This window comes from Gasterosteus aculeatus, chromosome 8 (genome assembly GCF_964276395.1).
Source record: "Gasterosteus aculeatus chromosome 8, fGasAcu3.hap1.1, whole genome shotgun sequence".
Classification (NCBI taxonomy): domain Eukaryota; kingdom Metazoa; phylum Chordata; class Actinopteri; order Perciformes; family Gasterosteidae; genus Gasterosteus; species Gasterosteus aculeatus.
The window spans coordinates 21,623,301-21,649,478 of record NC_135695.1 but is presented as its reverse complement, the minus strand read 5'-3'; the positions used below and the strand labels follow the sequence as shown (position 1 = coordinate 21,649,478).

At 46.2% G+C, this 26,178-nt stretch overlaps 3 protein-coding genes and 1 long non-coding RNA gene across 11 annotated transcripts in view; 1 reads left to right on the top strand and 3 right to left on the bottom strand.

The window, feature by feature from the left end:
- Positions 1–1,380, bottom strand: part of sh3rf1 (SH3 domain containing ring finger 1) — a 32,740-nt gene extending 31,360 nt beyond the window's left edge. For all 4 annotated transcript variants that reach the window (XM_078108802.1, XM_078108803.1, XM_040184584.2 and 1 more), the window contains exon 1: positions 1,115–1,380. The gene's annotated coding sequence lies outside the window, so the exon portion shown is untranslated. The remainder of the gene's footprint in view (positions 1–1,114) is intronic.
- LOC144411501 (uncharacterized) lies at positions 911–1,570 on the top strand. Its single transcript, XR_013468687.1, has 2 exons — positions 911–1,149; positions 1,275–1,570. It is a non-coding gene; the product is annotated as an uncharacterized LOC144411501 (long non-coding RNA).
- Positions 1,571–5,189: 3,619 nt separating this feature from the next.
- Positions 5,190–18,779, bottom strand: nek1 (NIMA-related kinase 1). 5 transcript variants are annotated; one of them, XM_078108763.1, is made up of 36 exons: positions 18,655–18,779; positions 17,863–18,011; positions 17,670–17,766; positions 17,461–17,558; positions 17,197–17,280; positions 17,051–17,118; positions 16,878–16,964; positions 16,105–16,159; positions 15,486–15,686; positions 15,333–15,405; positions 15,106–15,242; positions 14,966–15,031; positions 14,729–14,785; positions 14,526–14,573; positions 14,350–14,430; positions 14,110–14,270; positions 13,888–13,992; positions 13,694–13,796; positions 12,731–12,817; positions 12,267–12,350; positions 12,094–12,171; positions 11,552–11,647; positions 11,280–11,462; positions 11,029–11,082; positions 10,694–10,904; positions 10,295–10,423; positions 10,037–10,207; positions 9,551–9,718; positions 9,206–9,311; positions 9,031–9,101; positions 8,727–8,944; positions 8,008–8,171; positions 7,431–7,843; positions 6,867–7,000; positions 6,643–6,775; positions 5,190–5,797 (listed from the first exon to the last, which is right to left on the bottom strand). In XM_078108763.1, the coding sequence occupies exons 2-36, from the start codon at positions 17,977–17,979 to the stop codon at positions 5,784–5,786; spliced, it is 4,152 nt and encodes a 1,383-aa protein (XP_077964889.1). In that variant the 5' UTR covers positions 17,980–18,011; positions 18,655–18,779; the 3' UTR covers positions 5,190–5,783. The 5 variants fall into 5 exon arrangements, with proteins under 5 accessions (XP_077964889.1, XP_077964890.1, XP_077964892.1 ...); XM_078108764.1 differs by having other exon boundaries at positions 10,295–10,420; XM_078108766.1 differs by lacking the exon at positions 12,731–12,817.
- A 683-nt stretch (positions 18,780–19,462) lies between these two features.
- fbxl5 (F-box and leucine-rich repeat protein 5) lies at positions 19,463–26,156 on the bottom strand. The gene is made up of 11 exons (XM_040184706.2): positions 25,981–26,156; positions 24,887–25,102; positions 24,150–24,245; positions 23,809–24,004; positions 23,533–23,718; positions 23,311–23,436; positions 22,681–22,835; positions 22,505–22,587; positions 21,691–22,422; positions 21,143–21,291; positions 19,463–20,334 (listed from the first exon to the last, which is right to left on the bottom strand). The coding sequence occupies exons 1-11, from the start codon at positions 26,062–26,064 to the stop codon at positions 20,258–20,260; spliced, it is 2,100 nt and encodes a 699-aa protein (XP_040040640.2). The 5' UTR covers positions 26,065–26,156; the 3' UTR covers positions 19,463–20,257.
- Between the last annotated feature and the right edge of the window lie 22 nt (positions 26,157–26,178).

Here is a 26,178-nt window from a genome sequence, read left to right as displayed (position 1 = left end):
TCTATGGGAGCAGAGGAGTCGCCCCCTGCTGGTCAATACAGAGAAGTAGAGTCATTTTCTCATAGACTTCTATGGGACCAGAGGAGTCGCCCCCTGCTGGTCACTGCAGAGACTCCTTAAGCATTTCCTCCTGTTCTGTCAAACTTTTGTCAAATGAGACACAGATTATTCTTAAATCAATGTAAAAATCTTTAAAGCAGGCCTTAGGCCATAGGCAGAAATGTTTGCATGTTTTTACTTACAGGTTTACGCACAACTTTAAATATTTAGAGTGGAATTCTTCTGTGTTAAGAGATGTACTGGTCTAGAAACAGGTTTGTGTGCAGTGTGATTAGTTAAAAACCACATTATATAATATTATAAGCAAACAACAGACATCACATGACGCTGAATCTGTGCTTCATTTGTTGAGCAGAGGGATTGTTTCAAACTGACACATTCAAAATCGCAGCTTAATGATGAGATGCCAAAAAAAGCAAAGAAAACTACAGTCATTAGAGTCTAGAATTAAGAGATTTAAAGTCACGTTAATCCGATTAACCCGACAGCGCATAATTACACCTAGAAAACTGATCCTGGATCTGGCACAGTCAACACGTCATCGTCGCGTTAACAAAAAAAAAACAGAGAGAAGCTGAGATTCCTCTTTTGTGAGCACAAACATGGAGAAAGATTGATCAATAGGTTAACTCACTTCGTCACGTATTGATATAAAAATACCACAAACAAAACCAGGCTACTGGATTAAATCCTAAAAACACCATTGTTTTTATCGTGAAAACTCAAACTCCCTTGTGCTTGTTACTCCGGGGGAAACAATGTCAATATTACGCAACAGCAGCAAAAAAAAAAACATGCGCTATTACTATTTTGAAGACGGCGACAGCAGCGTTTTATAAAATCGCGAGATATTGTGAAAAGTAGTAGATTAAAGTAAGTTCGCTCGCGCGGCGGCTGCGTTCACGCCGTTAGCTTTTAACGAGGTGCAACTAGAAGCTGCTTTTTACGGCATTAACTAGTTTTCTAGTTCGTCCTTGAAACAAATGTTTTCTACAACTCCTCAGACAAAAAGTAAACGATGAAACTTCAATAAGGACGATTAAAGCCAGCTTACCTCTCAAAGAACGCGGCGACTCCTCTCGTTTCCCGGTATCCAACAATTCTTTTTTTCCTTCTTTTTTTTTAATCTAACAAGCGACACGAGTCAAGAGTATTTATGGGAGAAATATTAAAATATTGTACGACGTCTTGATATTAGTGTACTTCTTTGTCAGATAGTCGGGTACAACTGAACGGGGAGAGGACCCCGGCGAGACAACGGAACTCCCTCGGCAGCGAGCAGCGCCATGCTAGCAGGCTGCTAGTCCGCTACTTCTGCTGGACGGGCGGCCGGAGACCAGCGGGGAGCGGAGGGGGCGGGGCGAGGAGTGGGGTGCAGCCTTCACGTGCTGTTGGGAAACGGGACGACTATGACGCAGGGGAGTAGTGAGGAGGCACGAAGGAGCCGATTGAAGGAGTGATTGAATTTAATTGAGTTTGACGGATTCAATAAACATACGAAGACACATTGAATCACTTGTTATTAATAGAGCAATATTTTTCTTGTTTTTACTTCCATAATAATATGATTATAATTATGTGGTTATTAAACTGACAAATAAGTAATATTTAAATATATTACCATTTATTTAATTAAAGCAAAGACACGTTTAACTTACTTGTTACTCATTATTATTAATATATTAGTTTTCTTTCTCTTGTTACTTTAATAATATTGGTATTATGATGTAGGTATTGAATTCACTAACAAAACAAATAATATTACCATAATATTACCAACCGCAAGGTTGGTGGTTCGAGTCCCGGGCTGCCCCATGTCCCAAGACGAAGTGTCCCTGAGCAAGACACCTAACCCCTGATTGCTCCCCGGGCAAAATGTGAAAAAAAAGCCATGGGTTTAAAATGTAATGTAAGTCGCTTTGATTAATTACATTAAATGCCCTATAATGTAATTATTTCACCAATTATTTACCTATTCATTATATTTTCTCCCTCTTCTGCCTTTTCCTCAGACATAACTGCATATTCCTCTGATCCCAATCATTCATATATGAATATAGTCTCATATTCATAGATGAATGAATGTGACCAGGGACATACATTCACAAAAGAAAACATCTGTATACTTTAATGTTTTTTTATGTTATGTCATAGTGAAAAACAAACCCCAGCTTTAACTATAATGCAACAATTGTAAATTGCATGACTCATTTCCATTAAAAAAAAAAAAACAGCTTATGTCACTGAACATAGCTAACGAGATGTATTATTTTGCTGTGGGAATTGTAATTTTAAATTCATTTGTATGTTTATATTTTACTTTGTGTTGTTTTCTCGCAGGTTGATGCAAAACTCAGGCATTTGTATAATTTTCTTTATAATGAAACACATCTCTTGGTGTATGAATGTTTGTTGATAAGCTGAAGGAAACAAAACAATACAATAAATCTTTAAGATATCATTATTATATCCCAAAAGTACTCTAAAGCCATATTCGTTAGCTGATTTCCGCTGTGGGAGTTCTTGGTTGTAGAATTTTCGAGGCACACCTGAAGGCGGCGCCCAGCGTTGTCAAACGGGCGTTATTGGTTTATAAATACAGACATATTTATATATGTACTTATACTTCTTAAATACTTCTTAGTCTAAAGTCACACGTGCAGCATATTCATGACAAACAGGTCATTTAGCTGACGCTTTTGGATAAAAGCCTTTTTAACCCGTGGCTTTTTCCATTTTTGCCCGGGGAGGAATTGGGGGTTCGGTGTCTTGCTCAAGGACACTTCGACATGGATCATGGAGCGGCTGAGGGTTGAACCGGCGACCTCGTGGTCCCATCCTCTCTACTCATGCGCCACCATCAACCCCACACACGCGTAGTGTTCTTCTGTTTCTCTGTTGTCTCGTGGCCTTTTTTGATAATCGTGCATCTCTTGCGGTTGCTCTTGCTCTCATGTTAGTTTGCTTATTGGCTTTTTGTGTTTCTTCATGGTCATTTTGTGATCTTTTTTTGTCAGTTTGTTTTTCATAATCTTAATTCCGTGCATGTTTTGGTGTCTTTTTTTAATTGTTTTACATACCCTTGTGGTCACTTTGTCTTTATAGTATTTAGGTTCCTTTTTTTGGTTGTCTTACGTTTCTCAGTAGCCTTGTTGTATAGTAATTCATACATGAGCAGATTATCTTAAATCTCTACATGAGGTGAAAGCAAACTGATGGATCCTTGATTAGGTGATGATATGAAGACAGACAGCAGGGAGAGCACTTTTCTGAATGTTTTGTATTTATCGCCCCCCTCAATTCGAAATAGGCCTTTGACTCCTTTTAACCTGCGAGGAAAAAGCACAAACCCACTTGAGCGAGATGAGAAGGAGAGACGCAGCCGGCAGACAATAAAAAGTGATTTATCTGCGTCTCCTGTGCAGGACGCCGCATATTGAGCAACAGCAGAGACGAATTAGAGGAGGGAACAAAAGGAAGAAGAGCAATAAAGGAGGAGATTTATGAGGAGGTGCCTCTCCTCTGTCACATGGGAGCCTGCAGGAGCCCTCGGGTCGGATGTCCTGCTCCTCTTTGTGCTCCTCCACTTCGTCTGTCTCCTTCTCTTCTTCCTTGTCCTGCACCCTATGTCTCCTTCTCCTCGCTGACACTGATGGCCCTTTTTTGTTTGTTTTTTTTCTTTGTAAAATCATTTTGTGATCATTTTGAAGCTCTTCCTGGTTGGTCCCACTTTGGGCTCTATGTTGTTTTAGTCCTCCAACCCCCCGCCGGTGCGTCCCACATTTCTTCCCCCTCAGGAGTGGAGATCAGACCAACAATCCAACCGGGGATTTAATTAATTTATTCCGGAGTATAATGTCAAACGGAGAGGACGGGTAAGAAGGTTATCGTATGAGACAGAAATAACCAACGAGGAACCTTCTGCTGGGACTGATGAGCTGTGATTGGTCGAGAATCCGCTCGAGGCAAAAGCAATTTTCAAAACGGTTTGTCATAAAAATTCAAATCTGCACTGAAAAATAAAAGAAGCACAGCTCAGACCTTCTGATGTTATTTTATTATTATTCAGCGGGTTTTATTTTCCATTTTTACATTATGCTTTTAATTTATCTTTATCTTATTGTTTTTTTATATTTTGCTTGAATCTTATGCATTCTCTTTAATAAAATGATTTAATTATTATTTTGTATGAAAGGTTGTGGACAAATATTATTATTAAGCTTACGACTATTAATATCTGTCTGTTACGTCTGTAGCGGAACAAGTTTCAGCAATTTCAGCAAAGCAAAAATCAGAAAAATTGAATAGCAATAAACAAGCAAGTTGACACTGAAATGAAACAATCAAACTCAATGTAATAATATGAATGCGATGGTTAAAGACATTACGGGATGTGCTGTAGGAACAAAGAGGAGATGGAAACCTGGAGAGATCGTTCTGCCAACAGCCAGAAAGTGAGCAGCAGAACGAGGTGCAGAGCCTCCGGGGAGATGAAGCCAACCAGAGGTCAACGGTTTATGCTCCTGATGTTTTATTCTCTCGTCGTCGTAGCTACGCGCGCAAATCACGACTCGTGAATAATACAAGGCGATAAAACGGAACGAGCGACTCGGGGCAACAAACTAACACGCCGCCGCCGAGCGGCGTGAATAATGGAGGAGGGTCCGTTTAGTGCAGCCTCAACTTGAACCGCCGGGCCTTTTTAATAATAATCATTTTAGCAGAGATAGAGAATAAAACATTAGATATATATATATATATATATATTTTTCTATTATACTTGATTTTTCTGGACTAATATTACTGCTGCAGAAAGAAGTACTGTTTCGTTATAAATGTAATGATATCAAAGTACAATGTTTACCCCTGAGATGTGCAGGTGTAGAAATGAATGAAAGAAGCACCGACCTATAAAGCGTCACTCAGAGACACAAAGTAAATATAAATGACCACATAGTCAAGAGAACTGACTTCCTGCTACAGTCGGCGTCTCCAGGGAAACCCGTTGCCGTGGTGACACACAAGGTGAAAGCAAACCATGCGTCGGGTGCAGGTAGAGTAAATGCACTTTGTCACACTGCGTCTCCGACGCAGTCGGCAGGTAGAAAGAAAACAAAAAAGTCTTCAGCTTCTTAGAAAAAGAGTTTATTCAATATAAAGATTTACAATATTTAATCCATAATCAAATATGAATAATTATTATTACTCTGACCTGAACATCGATCTGACGCGGCCCGTATAGCGTCTTGTCTTGCTACGTTACCATGACAACAGACAGCGGTCTCACAAAAAAAAAACAGTTTAAGAAAGGTGGAAAATGTGTTTGATCTCATGTGAACTGTTGAGTCGGTGTAAAGAGTCGTAAGAAAGGAGGAGGTTCAACCGTTTTTTTGTAGAGGCTGTGGTCAAGAAGAGAGAACCTGAGAGGACCAGATCTTTGCCCGCCAAAATAAAATGCCACCGTGGCAACAAACGGAAACACAACATTATTCATGACATGATGTTTTCCTTCATGTACAGATACACACGGACATTCAACAGTAACTCTTCAAGTTAGCTTTGGTTAATAAGAACGCGTGTTTCTAGAACGATGATACGAAACCACATCCTGGAGTGCACTTAGTTACCCGTCATGCAAGTGTGCCTGAAACACTGAGATGCTTCATGCATAGATTTCCTTCTGCCTCACGGGAAGACGTCAGATAGCCGGCGGATTGTCACAATCACTCATCATTATCTGGGGGGGGGAGGACAGAGACAGATAGAGACAGAAAGAGAGACATAGAGGGACAGACAGACGTTAGTTAGTTACAAAACAAAAGGATGTGTTGACTTGTGATTTTGCTAAAGTTTGTGTTTCTGGACTGCGGAAAGATTGAGAGAAATATACAAAAAAGTTAAAAAGCTACTTTTTCATTACAAGGAAAAGGGTTGTATGTGAGAAGTATTACTACACATCGTGGTTCAGCATATTTCTCCCCTGATAACGCTACAACAAACCTGTGGAGGCGAGCTAGCTAACGTTAGCCGTTAGCAGCCGGTAGCCCGCCCAGTCCTTTTTGGCTAAACCATGGTAGCTAGCAGCTAACGTTAGCAGAGTTTGCATTGATTTACATTATATTAATTTTGTAAATATCATTATTATTATTATTGCGTATCCGTTTGTCGCCACAGGGAATGAGTCCCGGTTCGATGGCTCCAGAACGCAGCTCGCTGTAGATGACGCAGCCTGCAGGACCTTCACGGCTTCAGAGCGGAACCCTGCAGGGACTGATCTGACATTTATGACACATCCCCCGCTTCTCCTTCAGAAGCCGGTAAAAATAGAGTCGCTGAACAGAGCAGTTCAGTGAGAGAACGCATCTGAAGACGGTTGTCATGCTGAGGGAGAGCTGTCTCAAACTCAAGAGAACCCTCCCCCACGCGCTCGACTCTGACAGCTGACTCGGCACAAAGAGAGAAGAAGAAGTGCCTCGGTATCATCGACATGACTCGGTAGCAGTGTGAGGAAAGACGGAAGAAACGCTCGCTTTGACCTTTTCAGAGACACGAATGACGAGTCGTGAAGGAAACGTCACCGACCTTCTTGGTACGCGCCGTCCGCCATCACCAGGTGGAGGATGTTGGGGTAAAGGTGCTGGTGCTCGGTTCCCAAAATGTTCAGCACCAAACCGGAGCCAAGGTCGATGCTCTCGTCTTCGTCTTCATGTGAAGCCTTAAAAAAAGAAAAAAAAAGAAACATGCGTCCTTAAGAGTCCTGCGCTGCCGTGATGAAGCGCTCAGACGGATCGGGGCTCCTTCGGTACCTTTATCTTGTTGTAGGCCTCGATGAACTTCTCAAAGCCCATCTGCTGCTCCAGATCGAAGCGGAGTTCTTCCAGGCGGCTGAAGATGCTGTCGTGGTGCGCGGCCCCTCCGTCCTGCTCCTCCCCGCTGCCGTCTGTGGGGCGGCACCGGTTATCACACTGGTTAGACGTTCACGCCGAAAGGGGCGCTACATTTAGAACACGTCACCTCTTTACCCCCTAAAGACACCAGACTCCATTCACAAAAACAAGGATTTCACTTCTCAGCTCACAGAGTTGCTGAATACTGAATTAATCTTAGTTATTTTGTGAGTTTATCCCAACGAGCAACACACAATGACACGAACACACTAACAGCTCCTGTGATTTGAGCGGTAAAGTGCCTGTTTTTGTGAATGAAGTCTGGTGTCTTTTAGAGCTCAAAGATAACGGCTTCAGTTCTGTCTGACGTGAAAGTAAAGAGGTGAAAATATTCCAAGTACAACGTTGGCTGCTTCACAATAACATATAAGCCTGATGAGAAATACTTTAATACGTTTTTATTTTCGCAAACATTCCTCTTACCCGACTGCCACTCCTCATTGAGCCGGCTGTTGTTACTGTGGTTCCCCCCCACACCGTTGTTCAGCAGCTCGCCTGCTTCCTCGTCACCTGGACTGCCATTCGAGCCTTCCTCCTCGTCCTCCTCGTCTTCCTCCTCCTCGTCCTCCTCCTCCTCCTCGTCGTCTTCTCCATCGTCGTCGTCAACGGCCATCTGATTGTGGTCCTCGTCCAGCTCAGCAGCAATCCTGTTGAAGAGTACCCGTTCTTCTTCTTCTTCCTCTTCATCCTCCTCCTCCTCCTCCTCCTCCGGGGGGTTCCCGTTGTAGTCTCCTGCTGCGTCCCCCTGAGAGCTCCTCCTCATCATGTCCCCCTCCTCATGCAGCAGCCTCTCCATGGAGGCCCGGATGTCCCGCAGGTCTTCATCCTCAAATGCACTGGGGAACAGGGGTCAAGTTTTATCGAACGCAGAACGCCGACAATCGTTCCTCAGCAGTATGAAACGAAAACGATCAGAATGTTGAAAAGACACCGATTCAAAACTAGACACTTATGAAAAACGGGCGGCCATCTTTAGATCGCAGCGGTCTGCCCCACTTACTCTTCGGTCTCCGACTGATCGTCGTCTTTGGCCGCGTCCTCCAGGTCCTCGACCTCCAGGTGGTCGTCGGGGACGACGTGAGCGTCGCCCCCGACGACCACTGCAGAGTCCTGCCGCGGGCTGAAGAGCCGGCCGAGGTCGGGCAGCGAGCAGGTCCGCAGCATCTGAACGAGAGGAAGTCGTGACTCAATATTAATGGTTTAAGACAGAGCTGCAATCTGCAAATTGTTTGATTACTTGTTTATAATTAAATGTGCTGCTGTGGTGCTCAAATACCCCTGTGAGACTGATAAAGGATCATTTTATTAATTGATCCAGCTTCAAATGATTGAAATAGTTGCTCTAAAAGAAATGTCAAATGTACCGTTATATCTTTATAGCATCAGACCCTAAAGAAGCACAGTGTTCATTCTGTGCAGCTCCCTGTGTGTGTGTGTGTGTGTGTGTGTGTGTGTGTAGGTTATGACAGATTTAGGTTGATGGATGCTCTCCTCGTCCTATCGGACCCACTGCAGCTTCAGCCCTGTGATTAATGGCCCTGCGTCTGTTCCACAGCCCCTCATTAATAAAGAAGGCTGAACTTCCTCCTGAAACTACTCTGCAAGTCCCGACATCACACCAACAACAATCTCCTCGACCTCTGCAGCGGCAACGCAACCCCCCTCCCCCTCCCCCGTGGATCCCATCACGTGACGCCTTTGCCCACGTAGCGTTGTCACCTTGGGGTTGTTGGCGTCGAACATGCCAGTGGAGAGGCCGATGAGGAGGGCGTCGTGGTGCTTGGAGCGCAGCGGGGAGACGGAGCGCGAGCGCGACGCCAGGGACGAGGAGGACTCGTCCACGGAGGACTGGGCCGAGAGGAGAGCCAGCGCGGCGGTGCGCCGGTGGGCCGGCGAGCAGAGCTTGATGAACAGGGGCGCCTCGCTGTGAGCCGAGGCTGGCAGAGGGGGGGGGGGGGGGGGGGGGGGGAGTTTAATTAAGATTCTGGAAAAGAGAAAAGAGGATTTTACTCACTGAACTCACCGGGAGAGTCGGATGGCTTCTCTGCACTCCCCTCGGCCTCTCCGGCTGGTGTCGCTACGCCCTCTGGTGGCCTGGAATGGAAACACACGTCTCTAAACGCAAGCATAGCAAATGGATCTTTCACACATTTGATTTCTTTCTGTGTTATGACCAATAACAAAAGAGCAAAGGTTACATGGGCTGTTGGGCTTCCGGCCCCCAGGCCTGCTGCACGCCGGCTGGAGGACGCCAGGCCGGTTTGGGCTTCTCATCCAGAACCACCGACTCCACGTCCGCTGGATCTGCACGGGTTCAGACCAGAAAGGGCTGAAATATGCTTTCGTTTTAAGTATAGAGGATATTTAAGAACAATACAAGTGTATCAGAGTGCTGTAAAGTGGAAAAAAAGAACCGTTCAACGTGAAGCTCCTCGTGAACTTTGTGTTCGATTACAAGCAACAAGTCACCAGATGATCGAACTCTGGAGGTGATCTGAATTGTGTGTGTAATAATGTGTATTTGTGCAGCTGTCGGTCGTCACCCTGAGCCTCGCTGAGCATTGTCATCGGAGTTGCTCTCTTCTCCTCGTCGGTCACAGTTGCCTCTGAGGTGGGGGCGCTCTCCGTCCGGACCTCCGGGCTCGGTACCGAGGAGAAGTCTTTGTTTGACGCCTTCATGACCGCCGGTGTTGCTGCCTGGTCGGGCTTATCTGAGGAGAGCACATTTTTACAGAGAATCTCTATTTCATTCTTGTTTTTTTATTCTAATCATCCTTTTATTTATGCCATTTATTAATATTTTATTATTGCGTTGATCTTCTATTTATTTAACCAGTGTCTGAATCTTAGTTTGTCTCACTGTTGAGCTGTCTGTTGTTTTATTGCTTTGCCAGAAAACTTTCTTACTGTTCTTTTAAAAGTGCTTCATGAATAAAGTTACAATCATCAGTGAGTGAATCTCTTAAACTAGCACAAGTCCAAATGAAAGCACCTTTGAGTCAAACGAGACAGACTGAATGAAGACTGACCGGGGCTGGCGATCTCGCCCGCGGCGACGCCCTCCAGCTGCTGCGTGAGAGGCTGAAGCTCCGCCTCCTGAAGAACTCTCAGCACCTGAGGGTCCGGATTCGCTCCCCACACCTTCCGAGGAGCTTCCTCCTGCAGCGCGGCCATCCGTATGACTTCCCCCGCCGTTTGCTCTGAGACAAACACACAGAGACAGAGAGAAAGGCGGTTCATGGCCGAGGTGATTCTCTGCCTCCTCGCTCAGGTCAAAGGTCACTCACCGATGGTCCTGATGCACGTCTCCTCCAGAGTTTGTTGGGCCACAGAGAGGACGAGAGGAATTCCTGCTTCCCACTTCCTCCGGTCTCCTGCAGAACACGGTCCATCATCTGGAGACGCTGAAGAGGCTGCTGAGGAAACGAGGGAAAAGTTCTTACAGAGCCGTTTGAACAGAAGCAATAATGTGATTCCACTCAAACGAGTGTCTCCTTAATTAAGTTAAATTAAACTAACTCAGCTGAACAGGCTGCGATTTTCTTTCAATTACATTTTTCCAACTAATATATTTATAGTATTTTTCCATGACCATTTTCAAGCTAATATTTTAAACTTTTTTTCCATGAAATTTTTTGATTAAAGTTAATATTTAATAATTGGGGCTTGAGCTCGGCTGGACTTACAGGTTTCCTCTAAGGTGAGCTGAGCCGCAGGAAGCACAGGAAGTTCTGCCGCATCCCACTTCTTCCGGTCTCCATTCGAAGGGGGGCGTGTCTCTGCGGCAGGCTGGTTCTGTTGGGGGGCGGGGCTCTGAAGAGACTCCTCCCCATCCTCCCCCAGGCCCTGGGCTTTCAGGTTCTGGTTGAGTCGGCGCAGAATCTGCCTCTTCTCACTCTGTCACACAAAGGGAATTTAGTAGAATTATCTTTTTAGACTCAGGGTGGAATCTGAATTCCTGCCTTTCCACACGCTGTTCATGTAATAATGTAGTAATTATTATTCATACTCATGAACACACCTGGATGACTGTGGTTTTCTCCGGCTCAGGTGACTTTTCTTTCAGAGGAGTAATCTGTGAAACACAAAGTACTAAAACGATGTGGCTCAGGAGTACAGTGAATCAAAAGAAACGCTCCATCTAATCTCACACTGCGCCGACACCGATTTTCAACCGAGGACAAATAAAATATACATATTTCAAATTATCCACTCAGTGTTTCATTATGATCTCAGAGCAGAGAAACCCAGCTGGCTTAAATGCATACGGACCGCTCCGACGTTCTTCAGGGCGGCCGTCATGGATATGGCTGCAGGCCGGGCCGGCGCTTTGGCAGCCGGTTCTGGCGGAGAGGGACTCGGCTGTGGCAGAGGACCGTCGGAGGTAGACGACGAAGACGCTGCGGCTACGTTTTCTGCTGCCGCGATGCCGACCTTCATCCCCCGAGCTGCGAGCTTCCACGAGACACAGTACCAAGGATCAGACTACAGCGACGCACCGGTTAGGACAAGCAAGGGAAGGAAAGAGGAAAAGGAGAGCTTACATGGTCCTCCCAAGCTCTCTTCTCCCTCTCCTGGGCCTCCTTCCTCTTCTTCTCCAGTTGTTCCTTCAGTACGGCAGCGCGGGCGTTGGCTTGGGCCTGCGTTTAAACGTGTGCGTGGGGGAACGGGAGGCTTTTCAAAGCGTATTCACGCCGTGTCGTGCAATTATTCAAACATCTCTTCACAAATATGAATGACGAGTGCAAGAAGAGAGAGCTTGTTTGTGGATCTCACTGGACATAAATCGATCTTCATCATTTGCAACGTTATGAAGCCGGTCGTATTATCTGCCTAAAGAATTCACCAGTTTCTGCTGCTGGTTCAAAGCGTGGGGAAAAAAATAGCGGCTTACAGTCCGGAATTTACGGCACTTCCATTCTGATGCAAATTCAAAAATGCACCACAGGGCTGTTTTGTTCTGCTTCTCTCGAGTAGCATAAAAGGAACTACGACACGCACAGTGACAGTAAACAGACCTTTTATTACACCTCATTTTGTCAATGTGTCGCGTGTATGCACCTTGCGAGACGTGGACCCGACTCACCTTTAAAGCCTCGATCTTCTTCCTCCTTTGCTCCGCTTCCTCGCTGGACTCCTGGCTGTCGGAACCGTCGCTGTCGTACTGAAGAGAAAACCCACCAAATGTTAAGAGAAGAAGTGAAAAAAAAAATACCAATTAAAAGTTTGCTGTCGGAGGGAGGGAGCGGAGGGCCGTACCTTCTCTCCTCGGAGCCGGGCTTTGATCTGCTGACGCTCGTTGAAGTTCTGCAGTCGGATCTGCCTCAGCCTCGACAGGTACTCCTGAGAACACACGGCGAGATGTTAGAACGCATCACACATTCACAGCGTTTTACCCACAACACAGTGTGACGACAACATCTGAACATGAACACATTTCTGCAGCCCACAAATAAAGATGAACGTGTCCATGTGCAACAACAGAAAAGGCTGCGACGAAGCACTCTGAACTGCGGTGCATATTTGAGACGGGGCACGACAAACAAACGACATCGGGGAGGCAAAATAAACGGTGGACGCGGTGGTCGTGCAACAAAGGCGAGCATGGGTTTGAGCTGCCGGGTTGCATTATGGGAGTGTCGAGAAGGCAGGTGGAAGATGAGCCAGAAGCCAGACGTGCTGTGAGGAGGGGGGGGGGGGGGGGGCACTGCGAGGCTCCATACCTCCTCCTCGTTGTTGCCTCTGGGTCTCCTGCACCGAATCGAGCCGGCCCGGCCTCCGTGACTTGCTGCCGGGCTGTGCCGAGTGCCCTGTTACCGTTCAACATTTCAAAATGAAGGACGGAGCCCCTCAACATCTAACTGGCACGACAGTCATGAGCTCGGAGCGGGAGGCAGCGTTGAATGAAATATATTAATAATAATAATAATAATAAGCGTCGCCCACCTCTGCAGCCCTACACAGTATTTTAGCTCATTGATTGATCCGTACGGATGCATCTGTCCCATCAGCCTCCTACCCTGCAGCAATAAATCTACATTAATAAATTAAAGGAAGTCAAAGCTAATCAGGGAGGGAAATGTGGAGTACTTAATTAATACGTCAAAACACTAAAAGCCCCAAGAGGATAATATCAGGGGGTCCTGAGGGATAGTTATTCTTAATTGTCACTAAAATGTCTATTCAAAAGCATTTTTCAAGCTTTAAGCTTTTCTTCACTGAGGTGAGTGCGAGCTACTAATTTCTAGCGTGAATAGCGCAATGATGCCGGCCGAAGCCACACTGCCACCAACAAAGACCTAATATGGCGGAACGTGGTCAGAAGAGTCCGACTGTCGGCATCTTCTCCGCTTATTCTGCCCCCTATTAAAGCTATAAATCTAATCATGCAGAAAAAAGAATCAGAAAAACTACATTCAGATCATTCAGAGTCTTTCTGGCCTCTCGTATGTCCGACTCGCTCATTTCTCTGGCTCAATGCTACTTATGCTAACCAGGTAGCTAACGGCAGGGAGTCTGACACCCGAGAGCTGAAACTGACAACAACCTACAAACGCCTTTAAGTTTAATCGTATATAGAAACATCTGGTGAGCGAGGGGGGGGTAAGTGTGGTTCCAGAAACACGCTCAATAGCGAATAAATAAATAAGTAAATAAAAAGTGACAGTAAAAGTCTGGCTACGTACCAGCTGTCCCTCAGCACGGACCTTGTTGAGAATGGCTTCTCTTTTCCGCTGTAAAAACTCCTCAACCTGATGGGCCCGTCCAGCAGCCGCGTGACCCCGCGGCCTGAAAACAGAACACCGCAGTCAACAACCGGGCCGCAGAGTTCAAACCCAGGTGTGTGTGTGTGTGTGTGTGTGCGCGCCGCTCCGCCCACCGACAGAGGTGTGCTGGTTTGGAAACGTGCTGCAGCCTCTGCAGCTCCCTCTTGATGGCGTCGCAGTTGAGAAGCCGGGCGGGGCCGCTGGGCAGCACCGGGACGCTGCTCACAAAACAGAAGCGCGTTTGGAGGGAAGGGGGGGCATTAAAACAGGGGTTTAATATACACACACACACACACACACACAGAAAATAAACTAGCGGAAAGCGCTGAGCTTACCGGGTGGGACTCCCCGGTCCGGCTGAGGGCCCCTCCCTGCGGAGGACTTTAGCCTGCAGGTTAGCCATCTGGTCCAGGGCAGCGTGGTGGTGCTCGCACGGGGTTTTGCTTGCACCCTGGACGGAGGTCGGGACAAACACCTTTCCACCACCTGCAAAACACTGAGCAAACAGAAGAACGGGACGGCTTGAAGGAGAAGCTGAACGACACGAAAAGAATCCCAAAATGTGCGTCTGCTACCTTCCTCTCCGGGCTGCTTCCTCCACTAGAACTCAGGACGTGCTTCCAGCCCTGCTCTCTGGCCTGGTTTATACGATCGATCTGTTGAAGATCGAAGGCTCGTCATTATTTAACATTTACTACTACAGGAATGACTCGTCACATGGAGGAAAAGAGACGTGACAGCCACCGGCTACCTTTTCCTTCTCGTATCTCTTCATCTGCTCCGCTTTCAGCAGGAACACCTGCAGGAGAAGCTGTTGTTACACTTCCAGCAGACACAGAGGGACTTCAGGGATGGTTTGCATTAAATGAAGTGAGGTTGTAGAGCCTGTGTTTTGCTGTAGATACTCCAGTAGATGGTTTCGTCTCTCAAACACACTAACACCAATGCACCCACCTGCTCCCTCCGCTTCCTTTCCTTCTCTATCAGCTCCATCCTTTTCCTGAGGACGTCCTGAAAGAGGACGAAAGCAGCTCATTTCAAAATAAGACGAATCATCTTAAAGAAACGCGCTTCGAGGCAGCAGCACCGGCCGGGGGATGGGGCAAAGGTTGACTAACAGCTTCATTTGAGAGAACAAGGAGGTTGGGAGGGGGGGGCAGGGGGGTCTAACAGTAAAACTCTCTGCTGTACCTCCCGTTTCTTCCTCTCTTCCTCCACTTGACTCCCTCTTCTCTGGGGGGCTGCAGGGTGAGGAGCCTAAGCAACATATGACACCGGGGGTTCAGAGGTCGCCGACTCACTACGACGTAACAGACGGCAGGACCACTGACCGCTTTATGCTTCACAGCCGGCCTCCGGGCTGCATCAGACACCTTCCTCGCGGCTAAAGGCACTCCGTATTTGCTGGCTGGTTTGGTGATCTTGTGGGACGGGTTGAGGGGCGTGGAGGCGGGGGCGGGACGCTTGGCTGGTCACACGAGTTAAGAATACGAGATTACTAGAGCACAAAAAGTGTATTTGTCTTTAGTAGAACAAGAGAAGAAGAGCACTTGCTGACCTGATGGTCCCTGCACCGAACCCACTTTAGGCTGCTTGTGAAGAAAGTTATGGCGGAATTCCTGAGCAATGACCTGCAATCGTCCAGAGAACACGCGTGTTATTTAAGCCGCCGTGGCGTCACGTCAGGCACCCGGCGGCGCGCGGCCCTCACCTGAGGCGTGAGGAACCTTTGTATCCTGCAGGTCAGGAAGGGTTTGTCCAGCACGCCGCTGACGGACGGCCGCTCCCGGGGGCTTCGTTTGAAGAGCGCCGCCAAGAGGGAGCGCAGCTCCTGGGAGTAGTGGACGGACACGGGGGGGTACGAGCCGCGGATGATCTTCAGGACCAGGTTCTTCATGTTACCGGCCTCGAACTGAGGAGGAAGACAATGGTTTTATATCAAACATTTGGAACCTATATATTTTTTTTTAACATTGGTCGGGAAATGTTGGATGAAAAGATTGTCATTGTTTTACAATTTTTATAAAAGAAATTCCAAAAAACAAACAATTAGTATCATTATGATGGTTTTATTCTTTACTAAAGACGTGTTTGGGTCCTCTCTTCGTCCAGAACGGCTGTCTCCATAGAGGTGTAAGACCTTTCTATTGTAGTGAGATTGAGCCAGCAGAGAGCAGCTTAGCGTCCAGCGAGTTAATTACTACGTGGTTGAGACAACGAGACGGTAAAGATTCTATTACGAGAAGCCGGATACGTACAAACGGAGCTCAGAGGTGAGAGATACATGAGATCTGCATGAATGAATACACGCACACACATTGAATACTTACAGCATGCTTAAGAGTGCACATTTCATACAGGACACACCCCAGGGCCCAAATATCACTGCAGAGGGAGGAGGGCAAACAGACCGGGGTAAGTTCAGGGTTCAATCAATCAATAAAGCCTCAACATTCACTGGCAAAGACTCCCTGTTCTTCATCGGTGAGGGGAGACACTACTTGACACCTCTTCTCTCAGACAAGAAGAAATAAAACATATTTATCGACTTTGTCTGTAGATTCCTTCTAAATTCACCAAAATGTATCATTGGATAATGCCTCATTTGTTTATTTAAATATTACAGAATACCTTCAATACCAAAAATAATCCTCTTAATGGGAGGGATGAGCCGGTGACGTTTTCACATTTGCACAAATGTATGAAAATTATCTCATTTAAAATGTTTAATAACACATTTAATAAGAAAAACTAATGTAAAGAACTGAAGCTTCATGCGGATATCTATACATCTCCTTGTTTTTTACTTATACACCCGTCATGTCACTCCTTAAATGGACATGGAGTTGCTGCTAAATTTACTTCATCGGTTTTAACTAAAGTGGATTAAATGACACCCACATTTAAAGCGGTTCAAGAGGAAATCGATACCAGCATCCTGATGCAGCGCCCGACAAGCAGGTTCACTCAATAAAGAGGAGACGAGACACCGTTACATCCCCCGGAAGCAAACGACCCAAGTCTGCACGACTCGCAGTGTGTCGGGTTACAATCAAACATGAATTCACGCCACGAGTGAGACGAACACCAAGAACCCCGCTACCTTTTGTTGTTGTACGGTTTGTTTTCGCAGATCTCAGGCGACAGGTAGTACGGCGTGCCGATGCACGTTCTCGCCAGTTCCACCGTGCTGTCGAGGAGGGGAAGAGAACGGACGGTATCACGCGGCACTCTTCCCAAATCTCGGCCAATACACTCAGGTGACATTTCACGCACCTGTTCAGCACTCTCGCGATGCCAAAGTCTCCGAGCTGCACCGTCCCATCTTTTGTCAAAAATATGTTCTATGGGGGCGTGATGAAAAGTCGGTGTGAACACAGGACAAATCGGCAGGAAGAGCGTGCGGTTTGAAGAAGAAATACCTGGGATTTGATGTCCCTGTGGAGGATTTTCCGATCATGCACGTGCTTCAGCGCCAGGCAAATCTGCACAAACCAGTCCAAGATCTGAGGAGGAGAAGATGGAGAAGCACATCTTACAGGATCCACTTCCTATCCACATCATTTTTAATTCTAGTGGCTGAACAACATTAAAAGGGTCTGCATAGATTTCATAAGAAGGGGTACTAAGCTAAAGAGTTAATGGGATAAATTCAGTCCGCATGTTCATGACAGAGAGCGGCGTACCTGCTCTTCTGAGAATAGCACTCCTTTCTGAGTGTTGATCTTCTTGAAGAGGTCTCCACCCTCACAGTAGTCCATCACGATATACAGGCAGCCCCCCTCTGAAGAAAAAACGGGTTAGAAGAGATTCCCAAAATATACAGCTCACGTCAGGAGGTTACGCCCGTGGTTCCATCAGCTTGTTGGCTGAGATCTTTGAACTGAACGGATACCTTCAAAACTCTCTTTATACTGGACAATGTTGGGATGACTCATGTTGGCGAGGACGGCGACCTCTTTCCGTGACTCCTGCCTCTCTTTACTGGACATCTGCAGAAAGATACGGAGCAGAGAGACGGCGGCGCGAAGGAGCTCACGTTAACAGTGACGGGTGGAGATTGTGCCACTTCTCTGGCAGGAGCTTACCGCTGATATTCCGATCTCCTTGATGACATACTGGCGTCCATCCTGCTTGGATTTGACGAGGATGGCCTTTCCGAATGAACCTTCGCCAATTTTCTTCACCTTTTCGTACTTGTCCATGTTAGTGGAATGGCCGGCTCCTCGTGCTGGGTCTGCACAGAGAGCCTTTATTTATTCCACTGCGCACACCGGCCTTGTCTAACTTTTCCAGGGGAGCAGTTTTTCCAGTAAAGATCAAGTTATTATTTTTTTGCCACCAATAAAATTATGAGCAGCAAGTAAAGCTTTTTCTATTACATCCATCAGATATTATTCTTATTATATAATACAATATATCTTGCGGGAGACCAATTTTAAATATTGCAATTCTGTATGAATCTATATACCTTTGTTAGTGTAAACATGGAAGCAAATTATTTTCTCCTTATCTTTTGCAGATTCAACATCAATTAATAACCACTTAGAATCGATTATCTTTCCCCAAACAGAAACCAGGTAGGTTAGCTAGTTTTGGAGTACACACATATATTTATTTTAGGTAGTCCTGTGTGTGTGTGTGAATGCACACTATGGTTCATGTGTGTTAGCCGTGACGTTGGACAGCACACAACAGACCGTTAGCAGCATAGCTAACGTTACCGTTACATAGCAGCTAACACCACACGAAGATGGCAGACCGCCCCGCGTAAAATATACGTTTTGTCAGCTAACCCAAGAATGCGGGACATATTTAAGAGAGCTTGCTTCGGTAGTTGGCGGTATTTAAATGGGCGTATATGTAAATACTGGCCTCACCATTAGTCTTTTTTCGCTGCTGTCTCGCCGAGGTTCTGGTAACTTGCTTCTGCCCGTGCGCTCTCTATCTAACTACGGTCCCATCGTTTTGCCGCGGTTTCATTGGCCGCCTTCGCAGTTCTCGATCGTGGATTGGTTTATACAGCTGTCCGTCATCTTTTAGGGGGAAACGTTGGATGGAGTCTCCACCCCTAACTGTTGCTGTGGACATTTCCCATAGCAACCACAAGCCAATCGTTAGCGACCATAGAAATCTCTTTATTGAATACCCTTTATATAGTTATTACTATACCTCAAAAATAAAAATATATACTCACAAATATTGTGAATGTTTATTCTTGATGGTAAGAAAAATACGATTATTGGATATACTTTCATTATAAACATATGTATACATCATTTAAAAAAATGATATATAAAATGTATATATGGAAATATTAGATTGTTACCATTATGAATATACAGAATTAATTTTGAAATTAATATTTCATGTATATTACTATGGTTATAATTGTATCCCTTTTATGAGAATTTGTTTTGCACTTGAGCAACACCGTTTTCTTGTTTCACATATACTTAATAGGCATGTTGAAGGGAGCCAGATTTTCATTGTGAGCTTTCATACTAGTGAAAAGTAGGAAAATAGGATTTCGAGAAAATTTGATTCACAGAAACATTAACTTTCCTTAAGTCATAAACACTAAACAGAAAGGTTATAATATTCCAGAAAAAGATTGTTCTCTTACTCACCGGCTTTATCAACCTTGACGTTGCTAAATTGTGTTCACAAAAACAAAAAAAGACATGCTTTTAGCCCCAAGAGAACTTTATTTGTCTGTTCATGAATTTAACAGAATACTTCATGCACAACTTTTGAACCAGGAAATGCATCCTGCTGCAGAGTGATGAAAGCGGAAGACAAGTCTGAAGTGGATTATTCCCCTTTCGGTAATGAGCGTATATTAAAAATCCCTCACATGTGAACATTGGTCCACTTATTAGCCTCAGCATTGGTGTGTATAAAGAAATTAAATCTGTGTTGGTGGTTAAAACTACTCTTGTGTAGCGATTCTCATGTTTGTACATCTTTCTCGTAATGGAATGGTTGCCGTACATCAACGGTGAAGCCATCGTCGAGGTAACACAGTCCAAGTTCATTTCGACCAACTTTTTCCTCTCTACGGTAAATGAGGGTTTATTAACTGATGACGAGCGCATGTTGGTGTGAGGGTAAAACAAAGCAGACGGCAGTGGAGAAGAAGAGTAAATCAACTTCGTGAGAAAATAAACATGGTTTAACTACAGAAAACGGTACTTGGTGGTTACGCTTCACTAGTTTTTATTTTTTCATAACCCAACAAAAAAAAGAGAATATTTTCACTTCAAATCCATCACCACCCCTTTGTGTTTTCCTTTCCTATAAAAGATTATTCCCATTTAATATTAGATGGAAATGGAAATGACAAGAGCAAGAAAATAATTAGTTTCATCCAGAAACATTTTTGAAGTGACAGATATACAGAAACCGGTTTTCCCAGGATAAAGTGCAATAATAAGGGAGAGGTGATATTATTTGTATCGAGGAAGGCGCCGCGTGGCCGGGTCACTCTCCGGAGCGGCAGCAGGCCCTGAAGCCACACTGCAGGTTCTGGCAGCCGCTGGCCGTGTCGGCGTGAGGACCTGCAGAGAAACACAGTGCGGTGGTCACCGACTGGACGACGAGCGACGGGACACACGGACTAGAATAAAATCATGTTCTCAAAGAGCGGTATCTTTTAAATGCGTAAATAAAATGAAAGTGAATACTGACGGCGTCATACCAGCTACTGTAATGCCTACTTACCTTCCACCTCAGATGCACCTGTTACTTACACTAAGACACATGCTATGCAGCTGGGTAAGGAAGATTGTCACAGCTGGAACACATTAAGATCAACGTGCTCGCAACAGGTTTTAAAATCACAATGGTTTTTAAAAAAAGGCACAGTTCACCACAAAATAAAAAGGCAGCAGGCAACATGCCAGTTCAAGGCTGCACTTCTCTGTAGTGACCAGCAGGGGGCGACTCCTCGGGTCCCATAGACGTCTATAAGAAACTTTGCTCTTGATTTCTTCCCTCAGTAAACATGTCTATGGTCTCAATCTCTAGATTCAAGTCTTCTTCAATACAGCATGATGTTCATTTAATAAACTATTTAGAGCAGGGGTCTCAAACTCAAATCAGGTGTGGGCCAGATGCAGCCCACTTCGACCGAACGCGGGCCAGACCATTACGAACCACCAGTGATATCTAAAAGTCTACCGGAATCTAGTAAAACTGTTTTTTAAAATCAGTAAACTTTGTCACCCAGGTCTTTATAACGTACAACTTCACATTGCAGAAATTCACGGCCGTGATGATGAGATAATCTTCCTCCTGGGCAGCTTTAACTGGCAAAAAATAACTTGCGCTTTACGCTGCGCAGGCTGCTACGGTGTCACTTGTTACCGTTGATGTTGTCGCAGTAATAGAAGTGCTCGTCGTTGAGCGAAGGACAGGCGGACACCAGCTCCCGCAGCCCCACCTCAGTGATGAAGAGGCAGCCGGACAAGTTGAGATGCTCCAGGAAAGGAAGCCCTCCCCGCTGCGACACAGCCCTGAAACACACAAACACCCGGTTACAGGTATTGCAACGTGCACACTCACTGGTCATCCACGTTAACGTTACGCCACAATATCTCAAAAATACCCGACGGAACCCAGTGACCCGAGTCTCTTCCTTTTCATTTGACTGTGTACTCGAAGGTTGCCAGAGTTTACAAAGATAAGAGACACACGGGTTTGGCCGCTGCACCGCCTTCGGTTATCAGCTGGCACCGAGAACAACAACGGCGACCACGAAACGTGGTTTTAGAAAGCGGAAGTTTCTTTTTGTCAGCGGATCAAAGACGCCGTCATTCATCGCGTCGGTTTCTGAGGACGCCAACATCTCGTATCAACTGTTAAAGTGTCCCATGTAGACGTGTAACAGGAGCGCGTGTGTGCGCGATCTTTACCTCAGGCCCAGGTCTGTGACTTGAAAACATCCGGAGAGACTGAGAAACCTCAGCGAGCGCCCGGCCTCAGACCGGTCAGTCCTGTTTTCCTGTTCCGGGCACCGCAGGCCCCCGAAAGAGGAGCATTTAGTCCGAAACTCTGCGGCGCCGCTCCTGGTGGAGCCCGACTCGCACCGCGGCCCAGCCATAGTCCTGAGGGCCGCGTCGCCAGCGCAGCAGGTGGAGTGACCACAGAACACTTCCCCCGACATGCTGGCGTACTGCTGATGCAGGAAGGAGGCGGTCCTGTGCCCGCCACGCCTCCTGCCGCTCCTCCGGCAGCAGCACGAGCTCCCCTCCAGCTGCGTCTCGGGGACAGACGTCCCCCCGCGGCGGCCCCACTCCGCGGCGTCCTCGATGTCGGCGAGGTCCGAGGGGTCCAGGACCCACACTCGCGTCGGGGTGCCGGCGGCCCAGCGGTCGCCCCCCGGCTTGAAAATGAGGGCCTGGCGCTGCTGCTGCCGCCGCCGCCGCCACTCCGCCGAATGCAGGTTCCTCTCCTCCGTGAGCGTGATGGGGATGGGGGGGCTCTTGAGAAGCTTGGCCCGTCGGTCGGAGCGCCGGTCGAAGCAGCTGGAGGACGTGAGGTCGCCCAGGCCGACGGAGAGCTTCTTCATGGTGTGGTCGGTGATCTTCTCGCACCCCGACAGATCCAGGTGCTCCAGGGAGAGACACGCTCCGAAAGACGACCAGCTGAAAGAGGGGGAGCAACGGCAGTGAGTTCCGCCCACACGCAGGATAAATACAGCTGACTGGGAGGACTTCTGATATTCACCTGTCAAATGCACAGTCGGTCACAGCGGTCTGGGTCAGGTCCAGGTGAGTGATGTTGGGGCAGAGGCTGAGGATCTGGCGCACCTGACAAGAGGACAAAAAAAGCATCGCAGCTCAGGCGTAATGTCCGTAATCTGGGCGATTAGAGAGCCGAAGTAGAGATTCTGCGCCGTTTACCATTTTACTGGAGACCGTAGAGCTGTAGGCCAGAACGATGGACTTGACAGACGGACCCACGGCCGGGAGGAGGTTCTGGATGATCCCGTCCAGAAGCCTCTTCTCTCGCTGAGCGGTGTCGATAGCCACGGAGCTCCCCGTGAGGCTCGACTCATCTGCAGAGACAAAGAACACGAGGACTATTTATTCAGTCTTTGGCAACGCTGACGTTGTTGTTTTAAACTCTTTGAGATAATGAAGTTGTTTGCTTTTATGTGTTTACTGTGAAGCACTTTGTAAATGTCTTTTTTTAAAGGTACTATATCAATGATTATTTCTACCTTCGTGTCTGCTAACACTAGCATCCAATTTGCGGTCTGGTTAGTTTTTTTGCATTGTGTTTTTAACGACAGACGCTTAAAACATTTGTACAAAAAGACAACATGTGTGACCGACAAAAGGCCATGAAGCAAATTCCACCACGGAAGAGGAATTATCTGTAGGCTCATATTTCAGAGGCCGGCAAACCGTCACGATGCTTTACCATGAACAAATATAAAGAATGAAGAACTACCCAGCGAACACGTGTGTTAAAGACACATTTCAGTACTTATTTGGTGGCTTAACTGTTCGGCGAGGTTCTTTGCTTACCGGACTCGTCCACGTCAGCGTCCTCGTCCCACTCCTGATAGGCCCGACCCTCGTTCTGCCGACTCTTCACCCACTCGTCGTCTGGCTCCTGGTCCAGGTCCCCCGGGGGGCCTCTGTAATAATCACCTACAGAACAAAGAGCGTTAACAACCTCATGCTCAATCGGAGTTGAGCATCATTAGGCTGAGTGGACCATCTTTACTTGCACAGGACCGGCATTACCTCTGGCCCAGTGGACGGGGTACAGGTGTCTCCACAGGGAGCCGGTCTTGGCCAGGTTGGACCAAGAGCTGCACACCTGACTGCAGCGACACAGCTGTTCGGGGCTCAAATAGTGGAAGAGCCTCAGCATGATTTCAGGAGGAAGCTGGGAGATGTGGGTTGAAGAATTCCTCTTCTTGTCCAGGTCTGAGAACGATGACAAAAGCACTTTGCTTACTCAAAACGCAGAATTCACCAATTTAAAAATAGGACTGAGGCGGATTTCCATCCGCTCACCGTAATCGGCCTTCTCGTGGTCGGCGTATTTAAAGGCCTTCTGCAGCTCCTCCGCCTGGCTCCACAAGCTGAAGCCCTTCAGCACGCCGGCGGCACAGTCCCATTGGTGCTGGCTGCAGTGCTGCGCGATCACCTGCTTCTTGATGTCCTTCAGCTCCTCGTAGGTGAAGTACTGCATGAGCATCGGCTGAAAAACCTGCAACAAGACTCCTCAGTTCATAAACGGCTTCACTGTTAGCACTTGTTTCCTTGAGTTTGTTTTTTCCTTTGTTACTTAGGAACGCATTCAACAAAATAAATAAACTAAAAGATGTTTACATTATCATTCATAAGGAATATACCTCTTCCTCTTCTTTCATGTGGGGCAGAAAGTCCTGTGTGAAAGCTTCCAGTCGCTCCTTCAGCTGCCGGGCGTAGTTAAGCTGCTCGTATTCACTCTGACAAAAACATAGAAATGATCAATTCATCAGTCTACAACATCCACCAGTTTGATATTTTCATAACTAGATCCGCTAGCTAGAGGTTTACAACTGGTTATTATGATCGACAACTTTTTCCAGATTCTAACATCCTCTGAGGAAAGGTCTAAATGAGGACTTGTCTGTTGTTTCAAAACGGACGGGACAGAGCAGGAGTTAAGATTTAGATGACCTTATGGAAAGTCCCACATTTTTGATTTGCCTGATGGAGAACAAGAACTCTTCTCTGTTGTTATCAGATCACGAAACAAAGCTGCTTTTATTGTACAATTCAGCCCCGTGCTTTATGCTTCAGGACTTCTCGTACTTAAAATCTAAGGTTTATAAGCTCTCACAATTTTGACAATACCTTTCTTGTGGATGGTTTTATTACGATGGAAAAAATGTGCCAACTACATCTTAAAAAGATAGATGTTTACATTTAACTTGTATATTTGAAAACAATAACAACCCCGATGCTGTTGATTATTCTGCATCTCTGTCTGTCAACATAACAGTTATTCCAATGACAGAGTCAGAGACCATTGAGCAACTACCAGCTGAGCTCTGCAGACCACGATTTCTCCTTTTAGTAAAATCTAGGTGCAGCACTTATTCACCTTGACGTTGTGCAACCCCTTTTCGAAGAGGGACAACATCTCAGAGAGCTTGTTGTCGGAGTGCACGTTGTACACGGTGCAGCAGCGCTGCTGCAACAGGTCGATGATGTACTTGTTCTCGATTTGTTCGTGCATCTTGAACTCCTTGAAGGTGGCGCACAGGGACTGAAGAAATGAGCGGAAATCATTGTTGTTGGAGAAGTTGGTTTTTGACAGCTGCAGGAAAAACAAAGAACAATTTGTTCACACAGTGCGACATGTTTTTGGTTTTTACCAATTTCCACATTAAAAGGTCACATCATTAGCACATTATCATAATCAGGGTACATCGACAATGTATGTTTGCACATTTCAAGGAACTTGATTTCAACGTACGCAGAAACAGGTGTATGCGCATCATATAAATATATGTAAAAATAAGTAAAGACCAATAAATATGATACAAAGTCACGTGTTGTGTCAGTTGTGTAAATAAAGCAAATAAATAAACACTGAATGAACTGTATGGTTGTGCAATATACATAGATGTGTATAAAATATAACCACACTGACATATGAAAAGTGCAATAAAAACTGTAAAATTATAACACATAGCGGGAGCAGGGGATGTTTTGGTGAAGCTGGACAATTTCGTTAACTCAGTTTATCTTGATCTCAATCTTTCTACACACCGCAGGAACATCTCCAATGGATTTTTACACCGTTAGTTTCAGGTAAAACAGAGTTTTGACGCGTACAGCAAGTTGCATGACAAGCGGTCTCGTAAGATAGCTAACGTTAGCTAAAACCAGTTAGCAAGCGTTAGCGACGTAGAGGACTGGTGCTTCAAAGAGTAATAAAAGTCACACAATACCGGATGCAAAGTGTTGGCTAACGGAACATATATTCAAAACACTGACGCTAACTATAGTAAACATGTCTAAAGTAGAACCACAGAGCTGCCAAACAGACATCACAACAGTTCATGTGCTGAATGCTACAGACGCCAGCTAGCTTACATGCTAGCTGCTGTTCACCCGTCCGTTGGACAGCAAACGTCGTGTATTCACTTTCTTAAAACGCCATATCTACGCCCGGCCTGTATTATTACGTACCTTTTCGCAGTAAAGGCCCACCAGTTGCTTCATTCGCCAGTGTGGGCCGGTAAAAACATCCACCTCGTCCGGAAAGGGAGCCATCTTTACACACACGGTATCTTCAGTGCGTCAGCCGCACAGCCGCAGATACCATCCAATCCAGGAGGCGTGGCCAGTCATCGTAAGACCCGCCCCGTGACACATTCGAGCGCTGGG